We start from the raw sequence: 12,988 nt of genomic DNA on the forward strand, positions 1-12,988 counted from the left end.
TTTGGAGTCAGCAAATCCCAAATCCCAACCCTATTTCTGCCACTGACCTTGTGGTGTGACCTTGGCAAAGCAAGTCAGTTCCCTTCACAGCCTCAGTTGCCCCCTCCTCTCTATAAATTAGGAATAAAATTGCCTCCCTCTCTGTGGTGAGGAACATATGCAAAAGTGGGTAGGAAAGTGCTTCCCAAACTATAGGATACTTAATTAAAAATTAATCATTACTCTTAAGGAGGCAGTATTCATGGGCTTTGAGGACAGGCTGCCGGAGTTTGAATCCTGATTTCGCCAATTACTAGGGTGATGACCTTGGACAAGTCCCTTATCCACTCGTTTCCCCATCTGTAAAATGGGCATCATGCCGGTCTGACCTCACGGTGACCTTGTAAGGATTAAATGCACTCAGAAGAGCTCCTGACACATACGAAGTGCTTCGTGAATATTAACTACCTCCCTATCTATGTGTCTGTGTGTCCCGGGCTCTTTTTCTGTCTCTTGGGAGAATCTTAGTGAGGCAAGTTTCCTTTTGTGGTTCTGTGCTGAGCACTTTACATATTTCATCTCTCTTATTCCTTACAGCGTTGGGGTATCGTTATACCTATTTATACAGATTTATACGTCAGCCTCCACTGCAGAGGCTGACCCGAAAAAGTCATAGGGTTTGTAAGAGGAGGACCTGGGATTTCTGGAAAGTCTGGATCTGAATCCTAGTTCCTTACCTCTAGGGCCAGTGTGCTCAGCCTGTCCCACCCAGGACAGTTGGGGAGGTTCTGACTGACCCACACACACCTCCATGACACCTGGGTTCTAGAGGTCCCAGTTTGCTGTATGATCTAGGGCAGACTGCGTATTGTAACCTCTCTGGGTCTCACTTCCTCATCTTTCCAATGGGAGCAATGATCCCAAATACCCTGCCCTGCAGTCAGAGGTGTGGCAGGAAAGGCATCTGACTATGCATGAGACAGAGCAGCTGGAAATTGTGAAGGGCAGGGGCTAATGCATTGGACTGTTTTGGAGCTCGAGTGTGCCAGATCAGTGCCCACAGGAGTGAGAGAGAGCTCCCCACTGCCTCTGGGTGTGAGGTCCACGGAGCCTCCAACCACTAGCCTTCCGCCTTCCCTCCCTTTCGGGGGAGGAGAAATAGTCCAGGCTGCTTAGTGCTAGCTCACACAGCCCCTCCCTCCCGCTCCCCTATATCCGGCTGTCAAGTCCCAGCATCAGGAAGTGAGATGTCCAGCAGCCCGCCAGGCCCAACAGGAAGAGGCTGGGATGTGCAACCCCATCCCTAACAGCTCCTGACACCCAGGACACCCAAACACCCACTTTACCCCTTGAGCAACTCCCGAATTCCTCAATTTCCCTATCTGTAAAATGAGGACTTCTGTTATTCCTGGACTAACTCCAAGTATCACCGAACTGCTGGGAATACCAAATAGGACGAGAAGTATTCTGAATGCTGCTAGAAATAGCAAACTATCTTTGCATTCCCTGCATGGCCACCCCAGGGCCACAAACAGTAAATTCATGTGCTCAGTAAATGTCAGCGGAAATAGGTGGAGACAGGTGGACTTAGGTTCAAATGGGTATGACCTGGACCAGGTCATCTTTCAGAGCCCCAGAGTCTCAAGCGTCAGCAGCAAGATAATGATGATGCTTGCCTCATAAGGCTGCTACAGGGATTAAATGGGAACAGAAGCATACAATGGTAACATTGATTATTAAAATTAGCTTGTGGGGGCGCCTGGGTAGCTCAGTAGGTTAAGCATCCGACTTCAGCCCAGGTCATGATCCTGCATTTCGTGGGTTCGAGCCCCGCATCAGGCTCTAGGTCGGAGCCCGGAGTCTGCTTCAGATTCTGTGTCTCCCTCTCGCTCTGCCCCTCCCCTGCTTGCGCTCTGTCTCTGTCTCCCCAAAATAAATAAACATTAAAAAAATTAAAAAAAATAAAAGTAGCTTGTGAATCAAAACAGATGAGTGAAACAAAGTCCGTGTTCTCAAAGACTTAACAGTTGTGGCAAATAGGGTTCATCTCTTTGGGGCCACCTCCGGTTGATTGGCAGGGGCTGCCTAGAGCTCTGTGTAGAAGATTATGAAAACCAGATCTACTCTCAGAACCAAAAGGGGATTGATTATCAATGCCTGCCATGGGACAGGAGGAGGGGATGTGACAGCAGGTATATGGTGCATATGCTGACCCTGATCTGGCTGGAGAGACACATAAGCAAAAACTCTGATACAAGCCAAGCATTTGGGGAAGGCAGAATCAGGGGCCATTCACCAAACTCCAATGCATTCAAGCTGAGCCTTGAAGGACATACAGAAGATAGGTCACTCTAGGTAGAGGAAACAGCTTGAGCAAACACACAGTGCCTGGGTTGTGATGCTTTTGGCTCCAAAGAACAGTCTGCCCAATCAAAGATGGCTTTGACAGTAAGGAAACTGTATTACCTCTCAAGACGAGAAGCCCAAAGGCAATTGATTTCAGGGCTGGTTAATTGAGCACCCCAAAATGACATCAAGTTCCATACATTTCCTACTGTGCTGCTGTTATGGGCTGAATTATGTCCCCCCCACCCCCGCCAAAATTATACGTTGAAGCCCTAATACCCAGTACCTCAGAGTGTGGCTATTTGGGGAAATAAGGCTTTTAAAGTGGTGATTAAGTTAAAATGAGGCTGTAAAGTGGGCTCTAATCTCATTTGACTGGTGCCCTCCTGAGAAGAGGAACTTCAGACACACAGAGAGACACGAAGGGTGCACACACAGAGGAAAGACCACAGGAGGACAGAGCGAGAAGGCAGCCGACCAAAAGCCAATGAGAGAGGCCTCAGAAGAAACCAGCCCTGCCAGCACCTTGATCTCAGGCTTCCGGCCCCCAGATCTGGGAGAAAATACAGTTCTGTTGTTGGAGCCCCTCAGTCTGCGATATTTTGTTACGGAGACCCAGCAGACTGATACCGTTGGCCAGATGGGTGCAGTGGCTTTTGGAATAATACAGACACAATGCCATCCATCACTGTCCTGCTTGTGATGCTATCTACTACTCCCTCCCTTTTTATTCAATTTTTTATTTCAATTCTACTTAGTTAACATATATGGTAAAGCTGGTTTCAGGTGTAGAATTTAGTGATTCATCGCTTACATAGAACAGCCAGTGCTCATCACAAGTGCCCCCCTTAATTCCCATCACCCATTTAGCCCACCCCACACACACCTCCCTCCATCAACCCCCAGTTTGTTTTCTGTAGTTAAGGGTCTCTTATGGTTTGCTTCCCTCTCTCTCTCTTCCCCTCTCCCTTCCGCTATGTTCATCCATTTTGTTTCTTAAATTCCACATATTAGGGAAATCATATGACTGGCTTATTCCACTTAGCATAATACAGTCTAGCTCTATCCACATCATTGCAAATGGCAAGAAAGATTTCATTCTTTTTGATGGCTGAGTAATATTCCACTGTGTGTGTGTGTGTGTGTGTGTGTGTGTGTGTGTGTGTGTATACATATACATGCCACATCTTCTTTATCTATTCATCGGTCAATGGACATTTGGGCTCTTTCCATAATTTGGCTATTGCTGATAGTGTTGCTGTAAACATTGGAGTGCATGTGCCCCTTCAAATCAGTATTTTTGTGTCCTTTGAGTAAATACCTAGTGGTGCAATTGCTGGGCCATAGGGTAGTTCTATTTTTAACTTTTTGAGGGAACTCCATTCTGTTTTCCAGAGTGGCTGCACCAGTCTGTGAGGCCATCAACCCCTGATAAGGCTGAAGGGTTTCCCCTTCTTTTATTGTGAAGGAACACCTGTCCCACAGATTCTTCAAAAGACTTCCCTGAGGAGTCTAGGAGCCAGATGTGTGAGCCAGGACATATTTTGACTGTGACAAAGACACAAATAACAGTGGCTTAAACATAATAGAAGTTTCTCTCTTCTATCACCTAAGCAGTCGGGGCAGACATGGCAGCTCCAGATGTCTGGGACCTAGGGGCTTCCTATCTTGTTACTCCCCATACTAGGATTTTTTTCTCACCTTCAACAGGCTCTGGTCCAGCCAATAGGAAAGGTAAACCTAGCCGGAGGAGAGCACAACCCCTCCGTTTAAGGGGATAACCTGTAAGTAATACGAAATTCTACTGCTCACATCCCATTGGCTAGAACTTGTTTCCTTAGCCACACCTAACTGCAAACGAGACTGGGAAATGTAATCTCCCAGGTGGCCACCAGCCCAACTAAAAAAGTTCCTTTATAGACAAAAGGGAGCATGGCTACTGGGGGACACATAGAAGTCTCTGCCTCACAGAATTGAGTCATATGCCCTTGCCCCCACCAATCTTCAGTCAGGGGAATCATTTTGGAGCAATGGTTCTCAAACTTGAGTATCAGAATCACCTGAAAGACATAAAAACAAGCTGCTCCCAACCAACCCCACAGTAGCTGATTAGGTAGGTCTGGGTGGGGCCTGAGAATCAGCATTTCTAACAAATATCCGGGTAATGCTGGTCTAGGGACTACCTTTTAAGAACCCCTGTCTTGGGCCAATTCTGACTTGCTTCCTGGGGCCAGGTAGAGGCTGCATTCCTGGAACATTTGGGATGGGGGTCCCCAGGAAGTGAGGCTCCACCTGCGTGAAAGAAAGGCGAGAAAGGCTGTTGGGTGGGAGCCAGGAGAGGCTCACAAAAACAGGAAGATGAACGGTTTGGAGAGGCTCTGTTGGAGATAAGGATCAAGGACTATTCAGGGCCCAGTAGTGAAAAGTCAGCATTTTGCAAAGGGTTCACTCTTTATCCTGAAGGCCCTGGGGAGCCATGGAGGTTCTAAAGCAAAGACCTATTGTGATGAGATTTTTAAGAGGATGAGAATACATTAAAGCAGTGGGCCTCAAAGAGAGGTTCTCAAACCCCTTGCATCAGAATCTCCTGGAGAACCTGTAAAATGCAGACTTCCAGGCAAGCTCTATCCATTCTGGAGATGGAAATCTGCATTTAAAATTACCTGCCCCCAACTCTACCCAGGTGATTCTGATGCACTTTGAAGTTAGAGAACCACTACACAGAGAGGAGGCAGGGAGATCTTTTAGGGGCAATACTCACTAGAACGGAAGCTCTATGAGGGCAGAGACCATGCTCGTTTTTTTTATCTTTCTTGTTCACAGTGCCTAGAAGAGTGCCTGGCACATAATAGGTGCCCAACAAATATTTGGTCTAGTGGTGTTAGGAACATCAGTCTGGGTCCTGATTTTGTCTTGGATTCGTTCTGGGACCCCAGGCAAGTCTGTCCCCAGCCGCATCTCTTTCTTCCCCTTATCTGTAGAATGAAGCGTTTGGAGAGAATCCCTCAGAGTACTCTGGGTTCCTCTCCTAGCCAACTGCCTTCATCTCTTAGGGGAACCAGAGGGATTGTGGCAGAAGATATCCTTCCTTCCTTCTCCCTCCTTCCTTTTTGCCTTCCTCTGGCCCAGAACAACCAAAACAATAGGACACAAGCAGCACGTACTGAAATGACTTTTAATATCTCATGTTGCAGCAAAATTAAAAATATACAAAAAGTTTGTGGTGTACAAAAGAGTCTCAGTACAGAAGCCCCAGCTTGGGGTCTCCTCCCCCTCCTGGGGGAAGCGCAGAGGGGTGAGTGGGGGTGGGGGACTAAGGATGGCACAGATGTAGTAAATACCAGGAGGTGGGACCGGGAAGGAATAGGAAACAGGGGTGGGCCAGAGCGGGACCGATTAGGGAGCAAAGAGAGGACCTGGAGGGGAGAATCACCAGAATTGTGCTGAGGGAGGGAAATCAGCCCCTCAGCCATGGCTAGTGGTTCCTGGAGTTGGAGACAGAGTGGAAAGGGAAGCATCAGTGCTGGGAGTGTTCTGGTGGGACCCCCAAAGGACGTGGCCTGTGGTCCCACCCTGCCACCAACGGCCCAGTGACCTTGGGCTGGTTGCCTCCATAGGCCTTTCCCCTTCCATAAAACAGGAGGCTGGATACATAGATTCCCAACTTGGGGTCCCAGACCCTAAGGAACCCTGGAGGCAGGAATGGGGGCCCATGAGTGCTCTTCAGAATTGTGTATTAAACACTCCAATATAATACAGACATTCTCCAACCCTCAAGCCCTAAAAGCTAACCTGAGGCCTTGGTAGCCTTTATCTGCAATCAGAAGCTCAGCTTGAGTTACTTTAATGTGGAAAGATGAATTATTCTTTAAGAAGTGAGACTTGTTTGGGAGAAAAATCTTCCAAACTATAGGATCCCCAGGGGTGAAAATAATAAGAGGGGGCCCTGGGAATTGTTCGGGTCCTTTCTAGCTATTTTACGAGTTTGGAAAACCAAGGGGGTTGGGGGCTGTGTTGTATGAGCGCACCCTCGCTCCCCCTGCCGAGTTTGGTGGGCTAGCCCAATGGAGACGGTCTGGTTTGGGTTCTGGGATATTTGGGTAAGAGAGGGGTAGAGGAATACCCTTCTCCCCACCCCACCCTTGCCCTTCGCCCCACCTTTTGTCTCAGGCTATCCTCCACTCTGGGATTATTGCAGGTGCCCAGGGGCCCCCCACCCCTTCAGCCTGGCCTGAGGGTGCCCTTACAATGATTGTGCATAGAAAAAAGGCCAGGATTGCTGGGGAGAGGGCGGATCCTGCCTTGCTGAAGGGTGGATAAGGCCAGGCATTGGAGGACCTCTTCCCACTTGCCTGGGGGTGGGGGGAGGAGGTCTGCATCCAGGAACCAGGCCATCCCAGGAAGGGGCCTTCCTTTCCCACTTCCATAGTTTCCTGCTCTTCCTCCCCTGGCCTCCACCTGCAACAACCAAGGACCCAGAAATGTCCTAGTCTGTCCTCAACCAGAAGGACATGTTATAATCCCTTTGCCCCCAGGCCCCAAGTCTTAGAAGGCCCTCTGGTTGGGGAGGGGAGACTTAGCCCCCTTGCCCACTGCTGCCCATATATGGCTTGGCACTCAGTCCCTTCCAAGGAGACCTCACAATGCATATCATTATAGGAATTGGTAGCTCCTCCCCTGAAGTCCCTACCTCCAGCTTTACCTGGGACAGAGATAGGTGCCAAAGGGTGACAGGGGCCAGCACAAGATGGCGGCAGTTGGGTCTTGGCTTTCGGTCCTCATCCTCTCCCTGGACTCTCCCTTCACACAATGCAAGTTCCTCCTAACCGGGGGCCCCAACACTGGAGAATACCCCAGCCTCCAGCTTTTCCCCTTCAGGTATGGAGAGGCCTGTAACCCTTATCAGACGATGGTTCCCCAGGCAGGGACCCTGTGAACACCCAGGTCTCCCTCCCCTTTCCACTTTTAAGATGAGGGGGGAAGGGGAGACACTTCTCAGGTGGCCAGTTGGTGGTGGTGGGGGGGTGGTTTAGAAAAGTCTCAGAGGGAGCCAGGGCTTCTGTCCTTGACTTCCCCAGAGGGGTTTCCAGACTCCACATGGCTTCCTCGAACCTTCTCAGCATTTTGAACTAGAGATTTCAAACAGGCGGCCCATGGGCCAAGTCTGAGATTAGTTTGGCCAGCACAGGGTTTTTCAAACATTTGAGTTCTAGGGCCTATAGGCAGGGCATGTACCCCCTGTGTTTTCCAGAGTCCCCACCACTCCCTATTGTACGGCACTTGCCCTTCTCTCCTTTTCTTCATTACCTGAAGACATTTGAACTTGCAACCCATACACCTTTGTCCAGGAAAACCTCCCCACTGCCTGAGGTTTCTGTGAATGCCAAGCCCAGGTGCACTCCAAGGGAAGGACCTGTGGGACGTTAGCCCTTTGGAGGGCATTGGGCTGCCAGGTAAGATCTTCCCTAAATACTTGCAGCACCCTTGGCCCTCGCCAGGCTTTTCTCTCCCTGGCCTTTTCTCTCCCTTTCCCCAACTCTTCTAGTGACATGCCTCTGTGGGATTCAGTGCGGCAGGGAGCTGGCAGGGGTAAGGCAGATTTGGGGGGGGGGGACACAGGATGGGACAGATGAGAGGAGGGGACCAAGAAAGCCTTCCTTTGGGGAACCCCCGCTGGGGAGGGGTGGAGGTCTGTGCTGTCTAACCAGGGTGACAGTTACAAGGCACGTGGTACATCAGTGCATGGAGGTGTGACAAGGGGTGTGTTGTGCCTGGAGAGGTTTGGGAAGCAGTCAACAAGCTGGGAGATCAGTTCAAGAAAACTAGGAGACAGAAGTCTATCCTGGAAATGGCGATGCGGTCTCCTGGGGGTAGAGATATCGAGGGCGAATTTGGTACTCAGTGTCCTGTTCTCTTCTTGGCAAAATTAAGATGGCCCCAACTACCTCTCGGCTCCAGGAAAAGCCTAACTCTGCCACTGACTTTCTGTGTGATCTTGGGAAGGTCCCTGGCCCTCTCTGGGCCTCCATTTCTCTTCTATAATAGATGTGGAGGGCAGGTAGCTTAGGGGCCCCAAGGTTCTGGGGGGGCTGTGGTTCTGAAATATTCTCTCACTGCAAGGGCCCTGTAGGGATTCTGGGAAGGACTAAGCATCCAGGCTAGGGTGCAGGACAGAGATTGGGGAGCAGGAGGCAGGGACCCAGGGGGTCCAATTCTGGCAAGGAAGAGAGGGACTGGCTGAGGTAGATTGTGTCACAGGAAAAAAAAACAAAACAAAACAAAAAAAACAACACCAAAACAACAACACATGGGATGATGCCCCTTCATCACTCTGACCCCTCTATCCCAGTGAAATGAGGACTCATGGGGACCAGATGAAGTAGAGACAGGCCAGTGGAGAGCACGACCTCAGGACAGGAAGTGATGGGGTCCTGAGCTCCTGGATATATGGGGGGTGGGGGGTGGTCCTTAAGAGACTAAGCTCTTTCCTGAGGGTGAGACGCAGGAGAAGGTGGCTCCGAGGGCCCTTTGACTGTGGCATTTCCAGTGCTGGGTTGTCCTTGCAGGCAACGGCTCTGAAGGCAGGTTTCGTGGGAGAGAGATGTAGGGGTGGGGAGGGAGTAAGGTCCAAAAACGTGGCCCTGGTTTCCCTGAGAGCCTCACGCTGCCTCTTAGCGCTGCCAGCTCATTCCTATTCCCTGGTTCTCTGGTGGCTTCTGGATCTGTAAGAATTTCCAGCTCCCGGGAGGGCATTTTTAACTTTTCCTTCTAGGGTGCTGGATCATGGGGCAGCCAGACGGACCACTGTAGTACACTGGGGAGTAAAATAACTTGCCAAGGCTGACCCTCATGTCACTTCCCTGAGCCTCTTTACTCCTTTGTAAGATAGGTTGATAACAGCTGCCTTGCAGAGCCATTGCAAACAGGGGCGAGTTTAAGTGAAACAAACAGTCAGTCCTGGGGAAGCGGTCAGCCAGACCTGTGTCTGCCTCCCCAACGGGTGAACCCACCAGAGGGCGTCTGGGTCAGCCTTGGACCCCGCCCCCCTCCCCATCCCCTTCAGGCCTGGTTCCTGAAGCTTCTTAGGGATCATGGAAGTACTTCCTTCAAGTAGGAAAAGCATTCTTTGTGTGTTGGCGGGAGGGACGCACTCACCATCTGGGCCTGTGTGGATGTCTATGCAGTCACCTGTGTGCCAGGGAGTGAGGGGACTTGCGTCACAGGTGTGGTGTGTGCTTGTGTATATGTGTATGTGGGCAGTCCTGCCCTCTCTGCCTTTGGGGTCACCCTGCACGTTGAATGTGGTCCTTTCCTTATATCCTCAGCAAATTCACCCTCACTAATCACTATCTGAAGGGACAGCAGGAGTCTGGGACCTGTGGGGCTAAGCTGCCACTCTGGGCCTCAGTTTCCCATTTATAAGCCGAGAGAGGCTGAACCAGAGAGGGCAAAGTGCCTCTCTAATTTGCATAGTCTAGGATTCTCATGCACCTCCTCACTCCCAGCCCAGGTCTGCATCTGTCCTTAATATCGCCTGCTGTGCCCTTGCATTGAACACACCTTAGCTGGCATGGGGGGTGGGGGGGGGGTGGGGACATGGTAGTGGGGGTTCCAAGCTCTGCTTAGAGGCTCCGTCCCCTCAGCCCACAGAACTGCCTACTTCTCTGCTCCCACACTCCCCCACCCCATCCAGGACTGGCTGCCCCAGCTAGAGAGGAGGGGCCACGGGCAAGTGGTCCCATGGGCACCCAGGATATGCAGGAATGGACTGCAGGTCCTAGGGAGTTGTCAGATCTGAGGCAAAACAAATCAGCTGGAAAACTGACATCCCAAGGAGCTACATCTGCAGGGCGGCTGAGAGCCAAGATTTATGTCATGTCCCCAGAGCTAATTTTTTTCCAGCTGGAAACCAGTTGGCAGTTGAAATGTCTCAAGGGTTGTGAGGACAATTTCCTCTGGGGAAGACGGCTGTGGACCAAGGTGGATGGGGCATAGAACTCCTATAAATCCCAGAGATCTAGAACTGGAGTACCCGTTCCTAGAATATTCCACTCACATGGGATTCTAGAGCCCCCTCCCCTACCACCTTGGCAGGAGCCAGAATCCCCCAGAGCAGAGTAGCAGGGCTCCAGTGCCCTCGCCCTCATCACAGAATCCAGATCAGAATGACTCCTTAGGACATTTTATCAGCTAAGTGCTTGAAAACTTAATCCAGAATTAAGAATGTCTCTCTAGAACAATTCCCCTGCTAAGTGTGCTAGGACCTCACCAGACAGAGTATCTGTTGTATTCAAGACTTTTATCTAGAAGAAATGTTCTAGATACTCATCTAGAACAAACAATGGCTCCTTGAAACGTTTCACCTGAGGTTTCTGGAACCTCATCCATAACAGAGCCCATAACAAAGGGTGTCTCCTGATGACTTCACCTTGGAAACATTCTCTATGCTGTGCATTGAGGGTTCCCCTCCCCCCAACCTGCTATCGCTTCATGCTTCTGCTGGCTTGGACCCCCTCAGTTGTCTCAGGGTTCTTCTTCCTGTCAGCCCCCACCCCAGCTCCCTCTTTTAAGCCCCCTTTTGTCCAGGCTCCGGACCTCAGACCCCACAGGAGCTACACCAGCCTTGTCCACCAGACGTTCAACCTTCCCTCACATCTTCCACGGCCTCCTCCGTCCTGCTCAGAGATCTCCTCTCTCCAGAGAAGTAGCCCACCCCCAACACCCCCTGAGGAGCACAGGGCCTAGGTCACGGACCCCAGACGGTGCCCTTTCTCTGGCAGGTCCACCAGGAGCGACATGTGGGTGACTCCAGGCAGGGGAGAGGCTGTGGTGCCCCTGGCACCCGACGTGGCACGGAGGCCTCCTTGGAAGCGGGGCAGCTAATGAGGAGTGTAGCACCAGTTGATTCCCTGGGCCCCGGTTCAGGGGAGTTTAGGAGATGGGCCACAGGGCTGCAAACAGGCCTAGGGCTGGGGCCTCCACAAGGCTGCCCCCTCCCCAGAAAGAACCCATGGTTCTTTCTCCATAAAGGTCAGGGCCACTCTACACTTGGACCAACAGATCCACACCCCTGTAGCTGGGTGGCCCTGAAATTCCAGGCTCAACACTGTGGTCGATGTGGGGTCGGCCAAGCCTGTCCCTCTTCGTGGGGGAGACTGTGGCTTACACCGAGGTCTCATACTCCAGCAACTCCTGGGAGGTCCCCACGCTCCGGTACTGCAACCGGGGAGTGGCAGGAGACGAATACTCCAGCGCCAGAATAGTCTTCCGGAGCCGGCGGTCAATAAAATGAGCATCCCATGCAGGGTACTTCTTACGGGGCAGGTCGATCCGAATGACAGGCCCCTCTGTCCGCAAGGTACGGGGCACGGGTGTGGGAGGCAAGCCAGGCCGCACCTGGAAGACAGGTGGCGTGGGGGTCCCTGCACGCTCGCCCCCTGCGGAGGCCCCATCCCGCTCAGTGCCTGTAGTCCTCGGCAGGGACCTTGGGGGGCTTGTGACAGCGTCGGCCGGTGGGCCACAGGGTCCTGGGGCCTCAGGGCAGATGCAGCCAGGCATCTGGGGACCCAGCATGGGCCCGTTGGGGTGCAGGAGGCAGTAGTAGACACACATGAAGAATATGCCCAGCGCGAAGCTAGAGGCCACCACGCAGACCAGGATGAGCGAGTGGAAGTCGGTGGAGAAGTTGCGGCTGGAGTACCAGAAGCCAGTGAGCGCAGCGTTCTCAAGCAGGACGATGCAGTAGTAGAGGGTCATGCGGCGGCGGCTGCGGCCCTCCTTGACATTGAACCAGCAGAAGATGTAGATGATGCCCACCACCATGTTGTAGATGATCTCCTCCCACTTGGACATGCAGAAGTCCGTCTCGCCCTGGATGACCCAGAAGGTCATGACGCACCAGTGGGCTACGATAAAGATGCCGAAGTAGAGCTTGTAGACGCTGGCAAAGAGCGCGAAGGCCAGACTGCGAGCGGCGATGGTGAACAGGTGCCACAGCACCTGGGCCACAGCGCCCTTGTAGGACAGTGGCCGCTTGTCGTCCCGTGAGTCCCGCAGCACCTTCTGGTAGGAGGCCAGCGTCCAGGCCAGGGACACGAGCGAGGCGGAGGTGGACAGGGCTGCAGAGACAGGGTGAGGGCAGGGCGGGCTGGGTTAGGGGTGGGTCCGGGTTGGGGTGTGGGGAGAGGGGGGAGGGTTCTGGGTCAGGAGCTGGGTTCCGAGGAGCTGTGAGGGGAAGGGTCTATAAATCAGGAGGGCTGTGGGGAGGGTCCGGGTGGGTGGCCTTCAAGAGCAGTGATGGGGGCAGGTAGAGCGGATGGGGCTGGGTACCTCTGGAGGAGTGGGAGCATAAAGGGGGAGGGAAGGTGGGTGACTTTGGTCTCCATAAAGGTCAGGGCCAGGTCTCTGGAATAGGGATATCGGGATTCAGGAGTCTTGGTGGAAGGGTGGGAAATTAGGGTCCAGGATTCTGGGAGTGAAAAGGGAAGTGAAGAGTTGGGGGGGGGTCACGATTAGGGCATGAAGGAGCCAGGAGGGGACTATTAGTAGCTATAGGCCACCAGGGTGAAGCTGGGGTATGTCGAGGGGTGTCCAAGCTAAGCACAGCTGAGGGCACGGGAAGAAATCTGCAGTGGGAAGTTTTGATTAGGGCACAGTATCCTAG

The 12,988-nt window shown here is 52.2% G+C and overlaps 1 protein-coding gene across 1 annotated transcript in view; it reads right to left on the reverse strand.

Annotated features, from left to right (window-relative positions):
- Nucleotides 1–5,481: 5,481 nt before the first annotated feature.
- The window catches only part of XKR7 (XK related 7), a 29,389-nt gene continuing 21,882 nt past the window's right edge, over nucleotides 5,482–12,988 (reverse strand). Inside the window, exon 3 of the mRNA XM_043602618.1 lies at nucleotides 5,482–12,443. Coding sequence (XP_043458553.1) covers nucleotides 11,488–12,443 — 956 coding nt within the window. The 3' untranslated portion in view covers nucleotides 5,482–11,487. The remainder of the gene's footprint in view (nucleotides 12,444–12,988) is intronic.

Source organism: Prionailurus bengalensis, chromosome A3, assembly GCF_016509475.1.
Source record: "Prionailurus bengalensis isolate Pbe53 chromosome A3, Fcat_Pben_1.1_paternal_pri, whole genome shotgun sequence".
NCBI lineage: Eukaryota > Metazoa > Chordata > Mammalia > Carnivora > Felidae > Prionailurus > Prionailurus bengalensis.